Genomic DNA, 25,800 nt, shown 5'->3' with positions numbered 1-25,800 from the left:
CAGGGGTGCCTGGGTGGCTCAGTGGATTAAGCATCCGCCTTCAGCTCAGGTCATGAAATCAGGGTCCTGGGATGGAGTCCCAAGAAGGGCTCTCTACTCAGTGGGGAGTCTGCTTCTCCCTCTCCCTCTACCCCTCCCCCTACTCATGCTTTCTCTCTCTCTCTCTCTTGCTCACTCTCTCAAATAAATAAAATCTTTTAAAAAATGAGTAAGAGATTTTCATAGACATTTCTCCAAAGACAATATACAAATCACCAATAAGCACATGAAAAGTTGTTCAACATCATTAGTCATTTGGTAAATGACAATCAAAAGCACCATGAGATACGGTGCACACCCACTAGGATGACTATAACCCAAACAATGTAAACTACCAGCTGTTGAATAGGATGTGGAGAAACCAGACCCATCACACATTGTTGGTATAAATGTAAAGTCATACAGCTGTTTTGGAAAACAATTGGGCAGTGTTTTAAAAAGTTCAATATAGAGTTACCATATAGCCCAGCAATTACAGTCTTAGATATACACCCAAGAACGCAGATAACATACATTCACATAAAAATTTGCACAAGGGGCACCTGGGTGGCTCAGTTTATTGAGCACCTGATTCTTGATTTTGACTCAGGTCATGATCTCAGGGTTGTGGGATCGAGCCCTGAGTCAGGCTCTGCGCTCAGCACAGGGTGTGCTTGAGATTCTCTCTCTCCCTCTCCCTATGTCTCTCCCCCCGACTTGCACTAAATAAATAAATAAATAAATAAATAAATAAATAAATAAATAAATAAAATCTTATTAAAAAACCTTGCAGAAGAATGTTCATAGCACCTTTATTTCATAATAGTCTAAAAGCATAAACAACCAGGGCACCTGACTGTCTCAGTCGGTAGAGCATGCAACTCTTGGTCTTGGGATCAGGGGTTCATGCCCCACATTGGGTGTGGAGATTAAAATACATAAAGGAATGAATGAATGAATGAATGAATGAATAAAGGATAAACAACCTAAAAACCCATCAATTTATGAATAAACAAAATTAGTGCATCTATACAATAGAACATTATTCAACCATAAAAAGCAATGAAGTATCCATACATGCTACAACATGGAAACCATTAAGCTTAAATGAAAGAAGCCACACACGAAAAGATAAATATGTGATTCTACTTTATGAAGTACCAGCAGTAGTCAAATTCTGAAATGAAAAGTAGAATGGTGGTTTCCAGGGGCTGAGGGGAGGAGAGAACGGAGTTACTGTTTAATGGGTATAGTTTCAATCTGGGAAGATGGAAAAATCTGAAGCATACTAAAAACTGTGATGATGAGTGCATGACAATGTGAACGAACTTAATGTCACTGAACTATACGCTTAAAAAATGGTTAAAATGGTATTATGGTATGTATATTTTACCCAATAAAAAAAGAATAAAGTACCAGTATATGCTACAACACAGATGAGACTTGAAAGCATTATACTTAAGTGAGAGAAACCAGGCACAAAGGGACACACATTGTAAAATTCCATTTATATGAATATGAAATGTCCAGAATAGGCAAACTATAAAGAAAGGAAGAAGATTAGTCATTGCCAGGGACTAGAGGGAAAGGACAAATTAACAGCTAAGAGCATGAAGTTTCTTTTGGGGGGTGATGGAAATGTTCTAGAATTAAATAGTGGTGAGCACAACATGATGACTATGCTAACAGCCACCGAATTATACATTTTAAAATTTTAAATTACATGTTTTATGAATTTTCTCTCAAAAAAAGTTTGGACAGAAAGTCTTCCCCCAGAATGAGTAATGGACAGAAACTATCCTTTCTATGACCGAGCCTCTAAAGTCACAAAGCATTTCTCCTGTCATATGCATCAGAAGTGAGTCCTAACACATAGACCAATGGAACAGAATAGAGAACCCAGAAATGGACCCTCGGCTCTTTGGGCAACTAATCCTTGGATCAGCAGGAAAAAACATCCAGTGGAAAAAAGACAGTCTCTTCAATAAATGGTGCTGGGAAAATTGGACAGCTACATGTAAAAGAATGAAACTTGACCAATCTCTCACACCATACACAAAAATAAACTCCAAATGGATGAAAGACCTCGATGTGAGACAGGAATTCATCAAAATTCTAGAGGAGAACATAGGCAGCAACCTCTACGACATCGGCCAAAGCAACCTTTTTCATGACACATCTCCAAAGGCAAGAGAAACAAAAGATAAAATGAACTTATGGGACTTCATCAAGATAAAAAGCTTCTGCACAGCCAAGGAAACAATCAAAAAAACTAAGAGGCAGCCCACGGAATGGGAGAATATATTTGCAAAGGACACTACAGATAAAGGACTGGTATCCAAGATCTACAAAGAACTTCTCAAACTCAATACACGAGAAACAAATAAACAAATCAAAAAATGGGCAGAAGATATGAACAGACACTTTTCCAATGAAGACATACAAATGGCTAATAGACACATGAAAAAATGTTCAAAATCATTAGCCATCAGGGAAATTCAAATCAAAACCACACTGAGATACCACCTTACGCCAGTTAGAATGGCAAAAATAGACAAGGCAAGAAACAACAATTGTTGGAGGGGATGTGGAGAAAGGGGATCCCTCCTACCTTGTTGGTGGGAATGCAAGTTAGTACAGCCACTCTGGAAAACAGTGTGGAGGTCCCTTAAAAAGTTAAAAATTGAGCTACCCTATGATCCAGCCATTGCACTACGGGGTGTTTACCCCAAAGATACAGACGTAGTGAAGAGAAGGGCCATATGCACCCCAATGTTCATAGCAGCATTGTCCACAATAGCTAAATCGTGGAAGGAGCCGAGATGCCCTTCAACAGAAGAATGGATTAAGAAGCTGTGGTCCAGGGGCGCCTGGGTGGCACAGCGGTTAGGCGTCTGCCTTCGGCTCAGGGCGTGATCCCGGCGTTGTGGGATCGAGCCCCACATCAGGCTCCTCCGCTATGAGCCTGCTTCTTCCTCTCCCACTCCCCCTGCTTGTGTTCCCTCCCTTGCTGGCTGTCTCTATCTCTGTCAAATAAATAAATAAATAAAATCTTTAAAAAAAAAAAAGCTGTGGTCCATACATACAATGGAATATTACTCAGCTATCAGAAAGAACGAGTTCTCAACATTTGCTGCAACATGGACGGCACTGGAGGAGATAATGCTAAGTGAAATAAGTCAAGCAGAGAAAGACAATTATCATATGATTTCTCTCATCTATGGAACATAAGAACTAGGATGATCGGTAGGGGAAGGAAGGGATAAAGAAAGGGGGGTAATCAGAAGGGGGAATGAAACATGAGAGACTATGGACTATGAGAAACAAACTGAGGGCCTCAGAGGGGAGGGGGTGGGGGAATGGGATAGACTGGTGATGGGTAGTAAGGAGGGCACGTATTGCATGGTGCACTGGGTGTTATACGCATCTAATGAAGCATCGAACTTTACATCGGAATCCGGGGATGTACTGTATGGTGACTAACACAATATAATAAAAAATCATTAAAAAAAAAAAGAAGTGAGTCCTAAGTCTGGTCCACATTCCAATCTAGGTTTTACATTTATATAATGAAATTCATATCATACCAGTTTCACGACATGGGGAAGGTATTAATGCCTCCCATCCACAGGCGCAACTCAGGCTCAGAGAGGTTAAATATGGTTTCCTAAGGCCACAAGGCCTATAGGTGGCAGAGTTCAGACTGGAACCTAGACATGGCTATCTCCACAATCTGTGCTCTTACGCTCCATCAACGGTGGTTCTTAACCAGACACACCATTTGTGAAATCATAGCTTCCTGGGACTCCCCTCCAAAGGACCTCTTAAATAATCATTTCTAGGGCTTGGTTGGTACACCTGAATGTTTTTAAGCTCCCCAGGTATTTCTGAGATGCATCGTATATATAGAACCACCCCCTCTGTGCCTGATTAATTTGTATTATTAACATGGGCAGCTGACTCCAGCTGGATGGCCAGTGCCCTGGGGGCGGGGCCCCCACCTTCAGTTCCCTTGTGACTGCCACTGTGACAGCACAATGTCTGCCTACAAGAGGCAGGAGCTCAGGAGATATCATTGGACGGAAGGATTCAGAACAACTGCCACCCAGAATGTCAGCTGCCAAGAGGTTCCAGTGGAGCTAAGGGGAGCACAGTTTGTGCCTGAGAGCTGGCCGACCTGGCCACTCTCTCCAGTGGGCAGGAGGGTCACTGGGCCCACTTGGTGGGCAGCCCCTACTGCCAACTGGGGCACCTCAGCTCAGCCTAGAACAGAGGTGTCAGGAAATAACACTCTCCTCAAGCTTCCTCTCCCAGTTCTCAAACTTAGAGGCCCAGCCTAGGGCCTAAAATTCACTGAGGCTTGGTGGCTGTTTGTCCAGCGGTCAGCATGGATCACCGAAGCCGACCTCGGGGCATAGGCCTGAGCCGAATCCCTGGGGCTCAGTCCAGAGCCTCTCGGATCCCACTCCCCTTCCATGTGGAACAGGAGGCCAGGGAAGGAGAAGAATGGGAACAACGAGAGCAACCTCGTCAGAGGACTCCTACCTATGGGCCCCCTGAAAGTGAAGAGGTGTCAGACAATGTTATGGGTAAGGACAAGCTTCCCCCCACCTAAGAAAAGGGACGACGTAGCTTCATATTTTCCTCCTCTGCCCACAGGAAAGAGGTGTGAGGAAACAAAAATCAGAGCATAAAATGGGCAGGACTGGGGTGAGAGAGGAGTCTGAAAGGGCAGGTTTCCTATCGCCTCGAAGGGCTGTCACAAGGAGCAAGGATATAATTTGTGAAAGCAACTGGAAGCTAAGACAGGCTACTGGGAACATTAGGTGTCTTTTAGAAAATCAAGTGCTTATGATAGCAAACGCTCACGGAGTGCCAGGTGCGTTGGGAAACAGAGATGAACTACACACCAATTTCAACCCCAGGGAGTGGTCTAATAGAAGAAAGACAAACAGTTAGGATGGCTTCTACAGAATTCAGAAAAATGACAAGATCTCAGGGGAAGATAGAAAGGATGGGGGCAGGACATAAGCGCTGCCTGTGCCCCTGTCTTTCTGGTATGTGTTGTATCTCTCCCCCTAGTTCTCACCTGCCAACCTAGCAAATGGGTGCGTGATGGGATTGTCAGAAGATGGAACAACACTGTGTTGGGAGAAAGGGTTCTCTGGGAACTTATCAAGTCTTAATTTTGAAAAATTATACACACCTTGAGGCAGTCTTAAGTCACCAAACTGACTTTCCTGCAGGAAGAGTCCTTTCTCACTGGAAGAGAATAAATGGTCTCCAGATATTGCTTTTCAGGTTAGACCTTTCTTCAAGTTTTCCCAGGACTTAAAAGGGATACAACGGGAGAGGGGAGTCATCGCTGTCCACCCGCTCACTGCAAGGAAAAGGAGAGTAAATGTTAAAGGTATAAAATGCAAGCCATTCTAAGGCAGACCGGTTTGTTTGAGCTTTTGGTGGGGAGGCAGGATGGCACGCGGTAGCGAGGCGTCGGGGGAGAGGTGCGCACCGCAGGGTGAGAGGATCTAAAACAGTGCTGAGGGCAGAAGACCAGTCACCAGCAAGGGCCGGAGGCCATCTCCAGCGAAGCTTTGTAGAAGAGATGGGCCTGCAAGGACGAGCAGTGTCTGAAACAATGCTGAGGGCGGGCGGGACACGGTGGACGCCACAAAGCCGTATTCCTGAGGCTAGGAAAGTCATGGCCTCTCGGGTCTGGCCCCAGAGCGCAGGCGCAAATACTCACGGGGCGGGGGCGGGGAGGAGCTGGGGGCCTGAAGGAGCAAAAGAGCGGGTAGGGTGCCAGGGACCTTCAGCCCTATTCCCACCAAACTCTTCCAAGGTATAGAATAGGTTGAACTGGGGTAAGGGTTGAGTTTGGAAAAAATCAGTTTTCCTATCTGCTTCAAAGGGTTGTCACGAGGAGCAAGGATATAATACGTGAAAGCAACTGGAAGCTGAGACAGGCTGTCGGGAACATTAGGTGTCATTTAGAAACTCAAGTTCTGAGGATAACAAATGCTCACAGAGTGCCAGGTGTCTTGGGAAACACAGAATTATTACGCAGCGATTTCAACCCCAGGTTGCTGACAGTCTAATGGAGGAAACAGGATGACTTCTGCGGGATCCAGAAAGAAGACAAGCTTCACAGGAAGCTAGAAGGGATCCTGGGTAGCATAAGGGCTGCCAAAGGCTCCTGTAATGTGATAGGGGTAATTACCAGAAGATGGAACAACAGTGTGTTGGGAGGAAGTCTGGTTTTCTGGTAACTTTTCAAGTTTTAAGTTAAAGAAAAAGGAAAAAAAAAAAAACCTTTGAGACAGGCTTAAGTCACCAAACTGCCTGGTTGCTCTTGCCTGCTTGAGAAGAGTAAATGGCTAGACCCTTCTTCTCCAAGTTTTCCGGGGACTTAAAAGGGCTGCAGCTTGAGCAAGTAGTCCTGGCACTTTCCACACATCGTTTGAAGGAAAAACCCGAGTAACTGGTGAGAAGTACAAAATTCAAGCCATTCAAAGGCAAATAGGTTAGTTTCACTTTGGGGGTGGTGTGCAGCGGTGAGGCTTTGTGGAAGAGATAGGCGTGGAAGGCTATCTAAAACTGTATGGAGGGTGGGGGCGCTTCGCGCCACTCGCGAGACGCCAGGGGTCGGCAGCTTCCTTTCAGAGAGTTGGACTGAACTACCCCGCCCTGGCCCGCTTAGGGCGCAGGCGCAAACTCCGGCTGGGGGCGAGCAGGCGGGGCTGCAGCCCACGTGGCGGGGGGAGGCGGGGGGAGCAGGGAACAAGGGGGGGGCCGGGGCGGGGTGGAGGCGGAGCAGGTCTCGCGAGGCCGCGCCCCTGCTCACGCGGGCATCGGGCGCGCGGTTGTAGCTCCCTGACGGCGGGAGAAGTCGCGCTCGCGCCAAGGGACGTGTGTTTGCACTCGCGTGGTCATGGAGGCGCCGCTGCAGCCGCTAGCTGCGACGTCTCCGGCCTGTGGCCGGAGCCGAAGGCTGCTGCTGCTGCCGCTGCTGCTCTTCTTGCTGCCAGCCGGAGCTCTGCGAGGCTGGGAGGCAGAAGAGAGGCCCCGAACCCGCGAAGAGGAGTGCCACTTCTACGCGGGTGGACAAGTCTACCCAGGGGAGGCGTCCCGCATTTCGGTCGCCGACCACTCCCTGCACCTCAGCAAGGCCAAGAGTAGGTGGTGCCCCGCCAAGAGGTGGGGGTGGCAGAGGGAGGCGGGAGGTGGAGAGGGCCGGAGACACGTGTAGCCTGCTAGTACCTGGGGGCCTGGCTGGGGCGGCACCCCTTTGGGCGGCCTTAGGTCCCTGGGCTGGCCTGCCTGGGAGGTGGGGGTAGGGGGATGGAGAGGGGTTCCAGCTGTGAAGAAAGGGATGGGTTCTACGAATCAGATTTTGGAAGAAGTAGTGGTTACCCCAAAGCCGCAGATGAGGGAAAGAGGGTGGCCCTGGCCTCGAGTTTGAAGGCATCAGGATGTTGTGCAAACTGAAACACTTCCTCAAACATCAAAAAGTGCCTGCAGCACATCCCATCTATTTTCAAATACTATTTCAGGGAAGAATACATTGAAAAGTTAAATCATGGTTCACAGAAAGTTGAATTAAACAGAAAAGTGGCTAACCAAAATGCTCAGGACGGCAAACCTTTGGTTTTTCTGTTCTTTTTTGTTGTTGCATCTTAAAAAGACTAGTAAAAGCCACCTTCCCCAAAACCTGTATACTTAATGGGTATTCTTTTTGTTTCTCAAAAATGAAGAACTTGTTACAGGGTGTACTTGGGAGCCTCCTTGTAGGAAAATGGGGGGGGGGAAGTGGTTGGAAGTAATGCATTTGGGTTGATGATAAACCTTGTGGCAAATTTGTGTCCTGCCAATTTGGCTTTCGGTTATTTGCATTTCTGTCCAGTGTACACAGCTAATGGCCACTTTCAGGAAGGACACGTCAGACTGGATACTGAGAAAGTTGTGGCCTACTGCATCTGGATATTAAGATTGGCCAAAAAGAAGTGGCCAGGGGCTAAAGGATGAAGATTATCTGTAGCTTTTCCTAAGGATCATTTGGCATTCTGTAGTTACATATTTGGTTCAGTTACAGCATGTTCCATGCCTGTATTCAGTAACAAAAGTAGTGTTTCACAATTATGAATCCCCAGTGTTACAGGGGATGTTGTTACAACTTAGGATGGAGTGGGAGAGATAAATGAGAAAAACTGTTGTGCCTCCTTACACATTTGCAGTTCTTTCCTACTGAAAGTTAACTGGGAGTTACTTTGGGATTTTTGTTTTTAAAGAGACAGTCTTGCACTTTTAAAATCAGAATATTTCCAAGTCCCGTTGCTTTTACTTGGCTTGGGAAGATATTTTGAAATATGGCAGCCAGTTTTTACTGGCATCACATAAATTTCCCATAAGAAACAAATCCCATCCAAGTCTGCTCGTGAAAGCAAAAAAATAATAATAGATTTCCCTTTACCAGCAAACCTTTTCAAAATTTAGATATCTGCTACATTTCTGTATCACATGTAGACTTATCTAGAATTAAAGATACGAGGACTTTTATTCATAAAATGGAATATTACAGAGCCATTAAATTTTAAATGAATTCTAGTAACATGAAAAACTTCATGATTTACTCTTCCCCTCCTTTATCAATTTTAATTCCAATGTAGTTAACATACAGTGTTATATTAGTTTCAGGTGTACAATACAGCGATTTAACAGTTCCATATATTATTCAGTTCTCATTACTGTTCCCTTTTTAAAAATGGGTGCAACATGATCCAAATTTGTGTGTTTAAAAAAGAATGGAAGGAAAGTCATCAAAATGTTAACAGTAGTTAAATTGATGGGGGGCAGATATGGGAAGAAGGGATTTAAACATTCTTTACTGCTCTGCATTTGCCAGAATCTTTGTTAACTCTGCTGTTTCTATCTGGGACAATTGTTATTTTTTTAGCAGATGCAAAGGGTTGCTTTGGGAATTCCATTTATAGTTCTTAATAAAGTAGTTGCAGTCTTTTTGCCTTATAAATGGGTGAGTTTTTTTCTTTGAACAACACTTCCACTAGTTGCAGATGACATGATACTATATATGGAAAACCCTAAAGACTCCATCAAAAAACTGTTAGAACACTGCAGTTCTTAAGTCAAAAACTCCAAATTTCCAAAATCACAATTTAAAAAAAAATTATTTTTCAGATTTGATTTTCCCTACATGCTAAAATCATTAAGGAGTATCATTGTAACATCATTACAATTATACCTCACACTTCAGTTCCCTTCTATCCAGTTCTCACTCATGGCCTTTACCTAGTTAGATCAGGATATTTATCTGAGGTAGGCTGCTCGCTCAAGATAAATAATCATGCGTTATATATTAACTTCATAGAGAAATTCATCTTAAGTTTGTCTTTATTTTCGGAGTGATCAAAAATTCTAGCTATTTTAAGCCTTACTTTCTAGGAACCTTAGTCAAACTTGAAATCAAGTATTGACTTCAATGTATGTAATGATTCTGAAAGTTTAAGTGCCATGTGAACGTGTTAAGAGAAGATCAAGGTACGTTATGAAAGTGTGTTGGCTGGAATTACAGCATGCCCTTACAAGAGAGCAGCATCAGCCATTCAGTTTCCATCAGGTCACTTGAAACCCGTTCAAGGGGGTCTCCTCTTTCAGAGCCCTCTGGGAAAATAATCCCGTGGTCTGGGATTTTAAACTTCTCACCTGACATTTGCAGATTTCCTACTCCTTGAGTGTGACAGCAGGTCTTCTGTGTGTATGTGAGAAACTGGACAAACATTTAAATGAGTACATCTAGAAGACTGCCATTAGAAAAAGGAAAATCTAATTATTTGAACTATAGGAAGTTGATTAACTTGGAGGGGTATAGTGAAGTATCCAGTAGGGTTTAGTGCAGGGATGGAATGTAGGGGGTCTGTGAGCATGCATAGAAAAACAAAGTCTTTGTTTTCACTAACCTACAACTGAAATTTAGAACTTCCTTCCATTATGAACATCAGCAACAAATCACACTAGGTTCAACAGTACGTACTTGTACCTGTTGCCAAGAGAATCACAGATATTTTTATGCCACATAATTGCAGGTATTCTGCAACAAAATTTACACTCATCACTGTCTTGGACAGTTATTAGACCACTGCTAGATCTTGCAGTTTTAAAATTTTTATTTATTTATTTGAGATAGAGCGCACACACGCTCACGTGCTTGCCCAGTGAGCCAAAGAAGGGTCAGGGAGACAAGCAGACTCCGTGCTGAGGGTGAAGTATGAGGGGGGGGGCCTCCACCCAGTGCTCCATCTCTCTCCCTCAAGCCCAGAGATCATGACCTGCGCCGACATCAATAGTCAACAGTCGGCTGCTCAACTCAGCAACCCAGGTGCCCCATAGATCTTGCAGTTTGAAAGTGTTAATAAAAAGGGTATATGTATTACTATATCACGTTTGTTTTCTATTATTTTGATAAATACATTTCACCATACTTGGCTTCCTTTGTAATTTTATATATTTTGTTTTATGCTTTCAATAACACTATCCGTAGAAAAAGTCCATAATTTCACCAGACTGCTAAAGAGATCCAAAGGTTTAGAATCCTTAATTTTTAGTGATTTCCTAAAGATGTCTTTCTGTCATCCCACCAATTTTCTCAGTGTTGTAGAACATCATATATTTCTCTTTCTTAGTTTCCAAGCCAGCGCCTTATTGGGAAGGAACAGCTGTGATAAATGGAGAATTCAAGGAGCTCAAGTTGACCGATTATCGTGGGAAATACCTGGTTTTTTTCTTCTACCCACTTGATTTGTAAGTAATACATGTACCGGTCATAAAACATCAGTCATTATCAATCATTATTCCAGAACACCTAGTACGAATTATTTTAGTTAGCTCTTCGTTCTTAAAAGGTAAGCTGAGATGAATTTTTTCAAGAAGGTAACATCCACCATGTATTTCAGAACCAAAACCCATTGACCCCAATACTTCATACTTAAATCTACATGATTGTGTTATAATGTAATCGTCAAAGAAAGGAAAGCTACAATTATATTAAGCTATACCTACTAAGGCAATAAAATGGATATTTTAGAAAGCATTTAATAGTAAGACTTATGGCACAAATTTGTTTAATGTATCTCTATTAACTAGAAAATTAGCCCTTTACAATGATGATGCCATTTAACTATGTTTTTATCATTTTTATTCTTTGCTGCATCTATTGCTTTCTTGTGGTTTGATCATTTTCCTGAAAATACTGCATATGCTTAAGAAATAATGCCTATTAATATAAATTATGGTTATTGGGGGAATTTTCTCTTTAACTCTGACAGTGAGCAGTTTAGATAAAAAGTTGACTCAAATAAATACTCTTGCAGCTTTACTCTTATCAAGGATATAGTTTTATCTGGAGTGCTTTTCAAATTCCATGAAAGTGAAAAGGTAACAAAAAGAGTCTTATCCTGACTTTTATCTTTTTTTCTATTTGAATATATTTTTAGGTTATAAAAAAGAAGTTTCTTCTGTCTTTGCCACTGTATATTATGGTCTTTTTTCCATTAGGACTAACCTAGAACTGTGTAAATAAAACCTTAAACTGGCAGGGAGGATATACTTAAACTCATCTCTATAGATTGTCTCTAGGCCAGAGGTCAGCAAACTTCTGTACAGGGCCACATAGTAAATATTTTTTGCCTTGTGATCTCTATTGCAACTACTCAACTTTGCCAATGTAGCACAAAACAGCCATAGACTATACACAAATGAATGAGTATTGTTTTCTATTGAAAGTTTATTTACAAAAAAATAAGATAGGCTGGATTTGGCCTGTGGACTAAAGTTTGCTGACCCCCTACTCTAATCCAAGCAGGAAAAATCCTTAGAAAAATTAGTTCATTGAGACTAAACCAAGTCATTGAGTTCTGTGCACAACTCATTGAGACTAAACCAATGTGGATAATACATAATCTTTTAAATTAGTGAGAACTTCCTTCTTTTTAGTCAACTTGTACTGTGGCCTGACTAGCTAAAATGTATGATATAACTTAATTTCTAATAGAAACCAGGAGTACAAATTTTAATATATAAAAATGATATGCCTTCTAAATTCATGTTATTATAAAACCAAAAAGTTAACACATCTGTTGAATATATAGGATGCTAAACGTAAGTCTTGAAATTAGTCTAATATAGCAGCAAATATCCTGTTTCTCCCAGTGTTACTTAAAACTCCATAATGAATAAGACATATCTAAAGCATGATGTCACCAGTGGCCTCCTGGGGCAAGAAGCTAAGATCACTTCTTTCTGTTTCCATGTGATGCCAGATTGGGCCTGGTTAGAAAGGAAAAATTCTGAGGCATATGCCACAGTCTGCAAGTAGGAAAGTCAAAAACGTAACCCTTTAGTTTTCTGCCAGAACTTTTTCTCTGTCTTCACTAAGAAGTTGGATAAATATGTCTCTAGGTAGCATTTGTTGGAATAATGGGAAGGCAGGCAGGGGCTGACCATTCCTACCTTTGGGAAAATATTAAAAATACATAACATAGCCCCGGTTTCCCGGGATATAATCTAGATTAGAACTGTCTGCCTGCACGTGGCAGTTCTACATTTGAACAACCGAAACCTTTGAAAAGCCTGTATTGGGCTGCAGTAGGAATTTGTCCCCTAAGTCTGTGTTCTGACTTTCTTGACCATGACCTGTACACAATACAAAATCCATTTTTCATTGCCACCCAGTATACTTACATACACACACAGGGTTACATTCAGTCTGTAAGCATGAGTACAGCCGTGCTCATTAAAATCCTGAAACACTTCTATACCAAATGGTAAATAGCCACTTTCCCAACCTCCTCCCCAAGTTGCCCCTCCCACCTGGTCCCTTTCAGAAACCTCCAGAGCTAAAGCCAACTTTGAGTTAAGGTTCTTCAATATTTTTAGTATCACTCCTGAACACACACACCCATAGATATGCATGTGTATGTATGTATATGTTTCATGACTTACCCTTCTTGTATATAAAGTATTCTTGTATTTTCTATTCCACTTGTTTAAAGTGTTAGTTTAGAATTCCATAAACTAGCTTAAGGAGTCCCTACCGTGGTTCGGAAAATACTACCCTAAGGTAATATTCTCTAAACATGCTCTTCTGACAACAGGACTGGGAGACAAGGTAGAAGAGGACCTTATCAAGAAAGGGAGAGGGATGGAAGAGCATTTTCTCATCTCTGAAATAAAGATCACTGCATGTATCTCATAGGGGTGGAATAGGAATATAAAAAAATAGTGGAATGATGGAAAATTTGTATAGATCCTTTGAAAGCTGTAAAGCACTATATAAATATAAAGCACTGTTAAATAAAAGCTAATGAAATAGGACGAGGTGCTGCCATAACAGAGAAAGGAACATTGGTTGACCACGGATCCATTAAGTTATAAAAATAACATTTATTGAGATGTAATTGGGAACTCTGTAATATAACATTTTTAATTAAATGATATTTGATCAAATAATCTTTTAGATAACTGCATTGTGACAATGTTCATATGTAAAATTGTTCTTAATATGCATTTTTATATACTAAAGATGTTTGTAAAAACTAAGTCATTTGAAACTTTAAGTATATGCATATTTTGAGAATACTGAAAATTTTTTTTAAACTTACAGCACTTTCGTGTGTCCAACTGAAATCATCGCCTTTGGTGATAGGATTGAAGAATTCAGGTCTATAAACGCTGAAGTGGTAGCATGCTCTGTTGATTCACAGTTTACCCACTTGGCCTGGTCAGTATCTTACTCTTAGATTTGTAGGAAAAAGAATGCATTTACTTTTCAATTATAGGCAGACAACTCTCAATGTGATAGCAATATAGGGGGTTTTTTGAATTTTATTTTAAGTAGGCTTCACACCCAGCGTGGGGCTTGAACTCATGACCCTGAGATTAAGACTTGCATGCTGTACCGACTGAGCCAGCCTGGCGCCATGGAATATAGCTATCAGACAGTTTGGGAATAGAGATATCTCAGAGCTACCAGTTCAATGAAGTTACGGTAAAAATGCTCAAGGATTTTATAGGACATTTCCAAACTGGAAAAAAAGCTCAGTGCAAAAGACATTATATCTATAGCAAACACCATTGAGTTGCACGATTACTTTATTATGATAAATTCGGTAGCCTTGATCTGGAGGGGGAAAATTCTTTAAAATTCCATTTCTCTGTTACATAGTTGTCTAGTATTAAGTCAAACTCAACATAGCTTTTATAAGTATTTTTCAAGAAGCATTGATTTTCTTAATTTCTAAATACGTTTTTTAACTCATTAAACATGAAAAGATGTTTTACCTGATTAATTTTAAAGAAGTGCAAATTAAAATGACAAGAGATGCCTTTTTTTCCCTGAGTGACCAAGATTTCAAATAGTGAAAAATTTCATCCAGTGGTGACAGAGGTGTGAAGAAATGGTCCTCTCACACATACAGCTGGTTGAGCATTTCTGGAGAGCAGTTAGGCAGTATATTTCAAAATCTGAAGTGTGTGTGTTGATGTGAATTTTTCATGCCCACAATTCTGTGCACAAGATTTTATGCACAATAAAGATGGTTTACAATTATCTTCATTTTAAAAGTTAATATTCATTTCATTAAAGTAACAAATTCAAAACAACTTTTTATCCAATTATATATAGACATTTGTATAACTAAAATTTTAACTGCATGAGCTACAATTTAATTTTTATTCTCTTAAGTAATTCTCTCAAGTATTCTTAAATGCAGTTGTATATTTATTTGATTTCCTTTAAGTATCTCAATTTTCAGATAAAACTTCCAAGAACTTAAGTAATTCTTGCAAATCTAATAGACAAATATGGTATGCCTTAAGTCCTTTAAAAATGTTTCTTTACTATTTAAAAACTGAATAAAATTTCACATTATACATTTAAATTGGAATCACAAAGTGAAAATGATGGTTTTAACTTGCTTCATCACTTCCATAGTAATTCTAAATCTTTGTAGGATTACAACATAAATCCACTAAGGAAAAAGTTATATCCGCCCAAATAATTTGGGATTGGCTTCTCAAGGATTCTGAGCTGGATAGGTTTCATATCAACCAGAGATTTCCACTTGGATGTCAGAACTGGGGCTGCAGACATCTGGAGCAGTATTTCCGTTTGCTAGCTGCTCTGTCAGTGCCCTCCCACTGGGACACCCACATTCCCTGGTTTCAAGTAAAAGAATGCTTAAATCTGAAGACTGATATGTCTGAGATTGTAACTAACTTCCTTCCCTGCTTCAAGTGGACTTTGCATTCCTTTGTCTCAGAATATTAAAATATCATCCATTTGTATTCTCTCTCTCTCTCGAGGCTTTGTCTTGTGATCACAATTCTGAGGTTATTGTTATGACAGTGTATAACCTTTGATCCATCAATTCATCTTCTAGGAATTAATCAAATAAGTGTGCAAAGTTGACAATACATAGATGTTTCCAGCAGTGTTGATAAAAGCAAAAGAAAAATGGAAATAATTTAAATGTCTAGCAATAAAGATTGGTAAAATAAATACCGTGTATGTCAATACTTTAAAAATGTGATATGTATCTCCATATTTATTGTTTAAAGGAAATGAGTATATTAAGTCCAGAGTAAAGGCAAAAAATAGAATGTATATTAGCCTGTTTTTGTTAGAGAAAGAATGTGTATGTTGTGTGTTCATTCGTACATGTGTGATGGAGACAAACAGTGCTGTTTGGATACATACATTTACTTCAATCTGAGTGGTAAATGTTTTGTTTGTTAAAGGATTAATACCCCTCGCAGACAAGGAGGACTCGGGCCAATAAGGATTCCACTTCTTTCAGATCTGACACATCAAATCTCCAAGGACTATGGCGTATACCTGGAGGACTCAGGCCATACTCTTAGGTACCTTTCAGTGGTTTTATATTATGACAAATCCAAATATATTTGTAATCCTCCCTGAAATGAAGTTAGAAGTTACAAGGTTTGATCAAGAAGAATTATTTGCTCTATTTGCAAAAATAGAGTTTAAATAGTTGGTGAGTGCCCTACTTAAATCATGTGAGTATCCTAGTCTGTTAAAGCTGGAAAATTTAGAGGTCTTTGACCAACCCTATCATTTTACAGATAAACAGATTCATAGAACTCCATGAATTTAGCCAAAGTTACATAATCAGTTAATAGCAGAGCCCACACTTGAACCCAGGTACCCAAACTCCTTGCCTATTTCTTTCTCCTCTTTTCTAAAATGACTCCAGTAATGGTTTTTCTAAATATAAGTATCCTAGTATTTAGCAAACTTGTGCCTTGGGGAGTGGGACAAATTAAGGAGGTACCACTAGAAGTCTTTGATAAAAGGACAACTTTAGCTTAAAAGAGTTGTAATTTTATTGTCAATTTGCTTTGCAGTGCTAATAGTTTCTTTTTAAAAATGTTTTATGTGAAGGTGCCAGTATTTTATAATCCTGTTTTTTAATAACAACTTGACATAGAACTCACATACAACTCACCCATTTAAAGCATACAATTCAGTAGCTTCTAGTATAACCAGAGAGTTGTGCAACCATCACCACAATCAATTTTAGAACATTTTCATTACTCTAAAAAGAAACCCCATACCCATTAGCAGTTACTCTCCCGTTCCCCCAATCCCCCTCCCCTGGCCCTGGGCAACCACTTACCTACTTTATGTCTCTCTGGTTGCCTATTCTGGACATTTCATGTACATGGAATGCTACAGTATGTGCTTTTTTATGACCAGCCTCTTTCACTTAGCATAATGTTTTCAAGGTTCATTCGTATTGTATCATGTGTCACTACCAATAGTTTCTTCTTTTGTATTTGCCAAGTCTTTAATGTTTTCTCCTTTCATAGAGTTTATGACTAAGTTAATTCTCAAAGAGTAAATATGCCACTATAAAGACTGAAGCTATTTTAAAATTTGGAATTATTTGAACATTAACCAAGTAAAACCAAGTAACCCCGAGATCATGACCTGAGCTGAAATCAAGAGTCAGCTGCTTAACCGACTGAGCCACCCAGGCACCCAAGGCAGATTTGTTTTTGTGTGGTGTGTGTTGGTATGATATATGTTACCAAAGTAAGTTCAAAATTTCATATTAGGCTCACTTACTTCAGAACAGACTTCATCACCATTGACAACCGTTTTCTACTGTAAAAGTAGCTACATGAAAGAACACCCATATGAATAACAGTTAACAGTTTTGCCTGAGTTTTGCCAAATTGATGTAGTCCAAGGAGAGTGAGCTCTGGTTAGTTCAGACATCATGGTGCTCATTAAAAAAATATACTGTAGGATAAGCAGGAACATTTTAGTAATGTTTAATATGATTATAAAATAAAATTTCATATAATAGATAAATAATTCCATGTATTTCTGTTGAAAATAGATCTCATTATTATTTATAATACATGTATGTAAGCAATTAGCCCTAGTACCTGAGGTCTTTTTCTAAACCAAGTTTTGGGTTGAAATCCATATTGACTGAAATAGACAGTAAAGTCTTTTGGAAATTTTTGTTTTCCTCTGGTCTGCTTTAACTCTCGCAATGCCATTCCATCTCACTAGCGGGTCTTTTAAGTTAAACTACTCCATTATTCCCTAGGCCAAAAAAGTGAATCACACATACACACATTTAGAGGGAAAGGTAACTTCGCTTGTATTGGAGACTTTGTCTTTTCCACCTCTGAAAAAGGAAATGCAAAGATGTTCTAAACAGCCAGTGGTAAGAAAGATGGATCACTCCTTTACCCAGAGGAAGACTTTGCTATATAAATTCATCATTTCATTAACAGTGCATTAAAATCCCAAACCTAGTACTCATGAAGATTTAAATAGAAATACAACAATACATTGTATAGACAAAAACAAAACTTTAAAGCTACCATTTGACAATGATAATCCCAAATTATACAGCAGATAAGCATGGGTATGAGGAGGGGGATGTATTTGCGTGTGTGTGTCCCAGTCAAGCAGGCATGTAGTGTGTTGTTGGTTCTGCAGAACATCTTTCTGTGTGGACGGCACAGGGATCAGATTAACTAATATTTGTCTTAATGGAGATGAAATGACCTCACCTCTACCACTCTTGTATTTTACAGGGGTCTCTTCATTATTGATGACAAAGGAATCCTAAGGCAGATTACTCTGAATGACCTTCCTGTCGGTAGATCAGTGGATGAGACACTGCGTTTGGTTCAAGCATTCCAGTACACTGACAAACATGGAGAAGGTACCCTTTCCTTCTAAGCATCTTAGCCTTTTGATTTTTTCATTTGACAGATGATAGCATGATTAATTTGGTTTCTTAGTCAAAAAGTAATTTGGATGGTTCCAAAGTCCTCTAATTATTTTCAAATTATTACCTGATCTTAGCAGATCCAGTTATTACTTAAAGTGCTTTTAACAAAATGTCACTAATATATTCTACTTACAGAATAAGATGCAAAAATATTATTTGCACAGTCCGCAGAGAAAAGTTTCTGCTACTATAATTTTTCAAATTATGTTTCTGTAAGCTTAAAATGTGCCAGTCTGGCAATATTTAGTCACGCGGGGGGGGGTGTGCATGTTTACATTATTTGACTTGGCTTTTTTCCTCAAAGCTGTTTGGTATCACACTAGTAATCCATCAGTTCATCATTTCCCTCCAAGTTCTTGCAGTAGCTAAGTGGAAAAGGTCAGATTTTGCTAAAATAGAACATACATTATATATTCCTTTCAAAAGTGTAACTCGGTGCCTGAGTAAGGGTGCATTCTAAATAAAGGGGAAATGCCACTTTCCTAGTAATTTGAACTCTTATTTGACAAACAGCAAACTGTGGCATTAGTACACAGTACTGCAGAAAACAGAAGATAAGCTTATACTGGAAGTTTATGTAAATTCAGAGATTTTGCCATGCCCCGACTTGTCGGTTCACCAGATTCCCAAACCTTCCCACTTTATTAGGGGCACACTCAACTTGGTTTCTTATATTGTAAATGTAACTAGACATAATTGGCAAAAATGGACATAGATTAGCTGCTGCTGATAAACTCCATGGCTGGAATTTTTGGTGCGAGCAGGCAGGCAAACAGTAGTCAAGTGGTCGGCAGCCTAGAAGTGTTCTCATCGCTATAGGCTCTTTTCAAAAGTTTCATTTTGGAAAAAGAAAAACCAAGAGTTGCTGAAGAGAACTGAAATCTGTTTTTAAACTGTCTTTTTGCCAATTTTTGTTCCTTTCAGTTTGTCCTGCTGGTTGGAAACCTGGTAGTGAAACAGTAAGTCAAACTGATTTTTCTGTCAACGGGATAGCTGGGGCCAAAAACTGCCAATCTTAGAATAATCTTCCTTTGTAATAGAACTATCTTGATTTTATAAATGAAGTAAACATTACTAGACAGAAATCATAAGAGCACAGGCATTCTTTGGACCGTAGAGAGAGTAGCTGAAACTGGAGAAAGCAGAATATGAGACTTAATGCTGTGAATTTTAAAGCCAACTATCCACAAAAATATAGCACCAAAAAAAAAAAAACCCAAAGGGAACAGTGGAGACCTGATAGAATAAAGTCTTAGGGATCATGTATGGAATTTCTTCCTATATTGTGGGCCAAGAAAATAGTCAAAAGCAAAACCTTTCTGTATATAATAAACTTTTGAGAAAATCTGGCTTAATTAACATTGAAGCTAATGAGTCTCTCCTTATCATTTGAAGGAAGACTGAAATAGGTATATCCTTTCATTTAGGGAGGCTGTATAATTTATAGGCAATCCCTGAAGTAGTCTCTGGCCAAAATACAATTTGGAAACTTGCTTGAACCTTTTTTAAATAACATGTTTATCTTCCAAAAATCAACAGTTCTATACAAACTGGAGTTAGGAAATTGACAAATACTAGAGCATTGGAGGAAGAAATTATTTAGGATAAAAGAAAAATACAGATTCCTAAGACTTTCTTCTTTAGCAAATCAACAAAAGTACCATTAATCATAGACAATGAGAGGTAGAAATTCACTCTGTAACCTAACAGATTGGGGACGGTAAAGTAACATTTCACTGATTTTGAACCAGTTTTTGATGAGTTTGCAAAACAGCTTTGCCTTTGTGAGTCAAAGTTAAGGTTACAGTACAAATTTATTTACCTCTACATAGACCTGATGGATCTCAAAGATAGGTATGAAGGTAGGCATTAAAGGTACTTTGAGCACTAGGTACTTTAAATTATACATGAGTCATTAGGTTAGCTTACAATTATTGACTGAGGCTTCCAGATAGAAATAGGAATCAGAAGCTGCAGGCATCGCCTGAGAAGCCTTCGAAGGCATCTCTGGAGGGGTCTTTGAAGTAGTAGGGGGCATGTTCCCCAGGAGCCGTAGCAAAACCCAACAGTGAGTGATGAGTAAGCTCACCATCAATCACATGCTTGTACTGAGAGATCAGCAAGAGCTTGCACGAGGTACAGACTAGGTACAGGATGAGCTGTTCACATTTCAGAAAACATGTTGACTATCCACTAGATTCGCTTTTGGAAAGGCCACAAGCCCCTTTGAGAATCTGATAAAAACCATGATTCTCCCACCAAAAAATTCACATATCTAATCACATACTGTGTTTGGGCATTCCTTTTTTTGTTCTCAGCTTTATTGAGGTATAAATAGATAAACAGAATTGTAGATATTTAAACTATACAGTGTGAAAATTTGACATATGTATACATTGTGAAATGATTACCACAATCTGATTAATTAACAAATCTATCACCTCACATGGTTACACTCTTTTGTGTGCAGTGAGAACACTTAAGATCTACTCTTTTAGCAAATTTCAAATACACAAAACAGTATTAACTATAGTCACTGTGCTGTACATGACATCCTCAGAACTTTCGCATCTTAAAACTGAAGGCTTGTACCCTTTGACTGGCATCTCCCCATTTCCCCCACCCCCAGTCCCTGACAACCACAATTCTACTCTGTTTCTATGGGCTTTCTTTCAACAGACGTTTCTTGACCACCTGCTATATGGCAACTAGTCAAACTATTACGATAGGCAGATGGTATTTATTAGTGAATACCACAGCCAAGGTCCGTACCCTCAGAGTTACATTCTAATTTTAGATTGTGGCAAATGCTTTTAGAAACAGGTTGATGAGATTTGGTGGGATAGTGCCTGGGGTGGGGGATTAAGCTCAGGAAAGACTTCTAAGATGACATTTAAGTTGAAACGTGACTGAAGAGAGGGAGCAAGTCAAGCATAGAGCAGTACAGAAAGAAAAGCAAGGGCAAGATCCTGAGGCCAGGAATCAGCTTAGTGTGTTCAAGAAACGTCAGGAGGGCCTGTGAAGCAGGGACAGAGCGAGGGAGTAGGGACACCAGTGTCATGTGGCATGGAGAATGGGAATATAGTGAAGTAATGGAAATGTGAAGTCTTTGGTGACTGTGGTGAGGGCAGCAACTAGTTTGGAGGAGTTTCAAAACAGATCTGCCTCACTTCTCTCCTGTATATTGCACAGGCCTGATTTGTTGCCCTGACCTCAGCTTCTCTCCTCTTTAGCGCATATTACTCTCCAAACCAGGACCTTTTAGCAGCCGTCCAGTACTCACGTGACAAAATCCAGATACTTGGCACAGCTTTCAAGCCTTTGCACTGATTGTTATCTACCAGCTTCTCCCAGGTCATCTTCCCTACAATTCACACACGCACACACACTGTGTTCCCACCAAGTCCCATGCCTCACTTTTCCCTGAAATAAGCCCTGCTTTTTCACACCTTTATGCCTTTGCTCGGTTCTTTAACCTGGAATATCTTCCCCCTTTCCTAAATTCTACTCATCTTTCAAGACCAACTTAAATGCCACCTCCACTCTGAGGCCTTCCTTGATGCCATCTCAGCCTCCATTCAGGCACAGCCTGCATCATACACGATCATATTATGCATTGCGTTGAAAACTTGTGTACATGCACATCTTTTTCTCAAAGACAGGGACTTGAGTGTAGTTATCCTGGTACCCCCCACTGCCCAGCACACTGTTGGCACACAGTGCCATATTATTCCATAAGTATTTGCAAATTGAATTTCAATGCAAAGAGATTATAAATTGGCAAAGATGGAATACTCCTTGAAGTGATACCTGAAAAATTATGTAATATTTATTATATGCTGAAGAAAAATTCTGAAGAAAATGCATATAGAACTATCATAAACTGATTACAGTAGGTTACTTTTTATATGTAGGGACAGATGTACTTTACCTATAACTATCAAATAATATCAATATGAGGTCAAATCATATTAGAAATTTCAAAAAACTATAGTAGGGTTCTAAGGCTGTGATCCTGTTAAGGAGGGAGCATGGTTTTTGTTTTGGTATTTGTTCATTCACTAAATAGTTGTTGAACATACTACTTCTTGTATTTGAGTATTTTTTTATTTTGCAGTTTGAGATTATTTTTTTTTTTTAAAGATTTTATTTATTTATTCGACAGAGATAGAGACAGCCAGCGAGAGAGGGAACACAAGCAGGGGGAGTGGGAGAGGAAGAAGCAGGCTCCCAACGGAGGAGCCTGATGTGGGGCTCGATCCCATAACGCCAGGATCACGCCCTGAGCCGAAGGCAGACGCTTAACCGCTGTGCCACCCAGGCACCCCTGCAGTTTGAGATTAAAAGGTTGCATTCTGGACCTCCAAAAAAATCCATTTAATGGATAAAGAAAATGTAGTATATAGTGGACTACTACTTAGCCATAAAAAGAATTAAATCTTACCATCTGTGGAAACATGGATAGACCCAGAGAGTATCATGCTAAGTGAGATAAGTCAGAGAAAGACAAATACCATATGATATCATATATTTATATAAACATCATATATTTATATAAACACCATATATTTATATATATATATAAACACAAAACAAAACAGAAATAGACTCTCAGAGAACTGATGGCTGCCAAAGGGGTTGGGGGTAGGGCAGTAGACAAAATACATGAAGGGATTTAAGAGGTACAATCTTCCAGTTATAAAATGAATAAGTCATGGGGATAAAAAGTACAGCACAGGGAATGTAGTCAATAATATTATAACAACTGTGTATGGTGACAGTGGGTGACTGGACTTATTGTGGTGACATTTCATAATGTACATAAATACTGAATCACTATGATGTACACCTAAAACTAACAAAATCTTGTATGTCAAGTATTTTTTAATAAATAAAAATTAAAAATCCATTTGAACACACTGCCGCCTTTCAGGTTATTGTGGCATACCAACATTTCATCAGCAGATAACTTTAAAAATACATTAACATCTGTAGCCATGCTCTCTTAATGTGTTTGACTTAATTAGATCAAACCTGAAGATGTCATGAAAGCCTGGTGGCCAAGAGAAGAGCTGTAAGTAAATTCTGGGATGCTTGAGTACAGATGTTAATTTATTAACAGATTTGCCTTTTGGGATAGGTGAGATTAGTAGGTAGGACAAATCCAGTTTTTCCTATATATATAATTTGGGACACAAAAGTCATCTTTATCTTCTTTAGTCAAGAGAAGGGCAACTAATATCTGACTACTACCGATGTATTTTGGCTTTTAAAATAAATACTTTGCAAACATCAATTTGAAGAGATATGTGCACCCCTATGTTCAGTGCAGCATTATTTATAATAGCCAAGATATGAAGGCAACCCAAGTGTCCATGAAGAGATGAACGGATAAAGAAAATGTGGTGCATATACACAATGGAATATTACTCAGCCATAAAAATGAATGAACTCTTTCCATTTGTAGCAACATGGATGGTCCTAGTGGATACTATGATAAGTGAAATAAGTAGAGAAGGATAAATACCATATGATTTCACTTATATGTGGATTCTAAAAAACAAGACAAATGAACTAAAAACCAAACAGTATTAAATATAAAAAACAAACTGGGGGTTGCCAGAGGGGAGGTGGGTTGGGAAAGGGCAAAATAGATGAAGGGGGATTAAGAAGTACAAACTTCCAGTTCTAAAATAAATCAATCACAGAGATTAAAAGTATAGCATAAGGACTATTGTCAATATCATAATAATTTTGATGACAGATGAGAACTAGACCTATTATAGGGATCATTTCATAATGTATAAAAATATCTATGATGTACACCTGAAACTAGTAGGATATTGTATGTCAATTATACTTTAATAAAAATTAACATTTTTTAAATAATAATTTGCTTTTTTTTTAACAGATAATTCCAGATCCAGCTGGAAAACTGAAGTATTTCGATAAACTCAACTGAAAAATACTTCCTCAGGTTACAATGCTTGAATGTTCTCAATAAAGTTCACCGTTTTAGTACCATATTGTGTGATAGAAGTAATTTCTTGAAGAATATAAAACTCCCTAAAGTATTTAGAGTTCAAGTTAAACACTGACGCCAAAAGATAGGCAGTTACTCTCTATCTTCCCAAAGTAAGAAATGTCAGATTGAATCAAACTAGTAACAAGAGTAACTAATATTTATGTAATACATGTCATGTGCCAAGCATTGTGTTAGATTAGGTACATTATTTCATTTAATCCTCAAAGCAACTCTTTGAGTTCTTCATTTTTTTTTTAAGATTTATCTATTTGAGAAAGAGAAAGAGAGCGGGGGAGGGGGGTGGATAGTCTCAAGCGGACTCCATGCTGAGGACGGAGCCTGATGTGGGGCTCAATCCCATGGCCCCGTGATCACGACCTGAGCCAAAACCAAGAGGCAGACATTTACCGACTGAGCCACCCAGGCTCCCCAGGCTGTATCTTCTTGATTAATAATTTCCATTCCATTCCATTAATAGTTTTCTAGCCTCCAGTTCAATTTAGGTATGTTTACAAGGAAGACAGTTATGTTCAGGTCTGTTCCAAAAAGCTAGTCATTAATGTTTCATTCAGTGTTCAGCAACTTTTGATCATCTACTCTTAAATACCTGGCATTTATCAAGTAACCAAAGACAAATTTCTGCTCTCAAGGAGCTTACTATTTGATTACTGAGGCAGGTGCTGATACTGTAGTAATTTGGGGGGGTACCTAAAAATAAAGACAATACATCCTGAGTCACCACTTTCATATTAACTGGATAATGTAAATAGCCTATGAAAAAAATAGCATTAAATGCACTCCTTCTCAATGTCTTTTATAAACTACCCCTTTAAACAGCTTACTTCTGAAAGTCCACAGATCCAAAATTATATCCTAAAAATGATCTAATGTAGCCATTTACTGAAGACAGGAAAAGTAGTGTTCAGAAAGGAGAGTCCCGTGCCCTGCTGGAGACGGTAGGCCCTGGGCCTGACTGGGGTGCAGCTACAGGAAACCTATTCCCAGAACATGCTGACCTACCATAATCTAGAGCAGAGGACATGGTAATGTCTAAAGATATTTTTGGTTGTCACAACTGTGAGAGTGCCACTGGTGTCTAGTAGGTACAGGCCAGGGGTGGTGCTACACATCTTACATTGCACGGGACAGCCCCCATAACAAAGAATTATCTGGCCCAAAATGTCAATAGTGGTAAGGTTAAGAGACCCTTCCCTAGAGACAGCTGCCAAGTACTTAAGGAAAGGAGGCCAGTGTGGTTTAGTAGCTGCCTGCACAGCAGAACAGCCCAAGCTGACAGCAGCAGCTTCTCCAAAATAATACACCAAGAGGTAACTTCAAGCTTCTACGAAGTACACTAGGCAGTGTCTTTTCAGGGCACTGGTACATAGATGACATCTATAATTCCCT

General features: G+C 39.5%; 1 protein-coding gene across 2 annotated transcripts; it reads left to right on the top strand.

Moving 5' to 3' along the window:
• Nucleotides 1-6,859: 6,859 nt before the first annotated feature.
• On the top strand, nt 6,860-24,392 carry PRDX4 (peroxiredoxin 4). 2 transcript variants are annotated; one of them, XM_045805010.2, is made up of 8 exons: nt 6,860-7,193; nt 10,716-10,833; nt 13,694-13,810; nt 15,829-15,951; nt 18,169-18,299; nt 19,293-19,327; nt 23,396-23,442; nt 24,280-24,392. In XM_045805010.2, the coding sequence occupies exons 1-8, from the start codon at nt 6,950-6,952 to the stop codon at nt 24,281-24,283; spliced, it is 819 nt and encodes a 272-aa protein (XP_045660966.1). In that variant the 5' UTR covers nt 6,860-6,949; the 3' UTR covers nt 24,284-24,392. The 2 variants fall into 2 exon arrangements, with proteins under 2 accessions (XP_045660966.1, XP_045660965.1); XM_045805009.2 differs by lacking the exon at nt 23,396-23,442.
• The last annotated feature ends 1,408 nt before the right edge of the window (nt 24,393-25,800 follow it).

This window comes from Ursus americanus, chromosome X (assembly GCF_024610735.1).
Source record: "Ursus americanus isolate L20-20 chromosome X, mUrsAme1.1.p, whole genome shotgun sequence".
NCBI lineage: Eukaryota > Metazoa > Chordata > Mammalia > Carnivora > Ursidae > Ursus > Ursus americanus.
The sequence above is the reverse complement of the archived record's forward strand: the minus strand, read 5'-3'. Positions and strand labels throughout refer to the sequence as shown.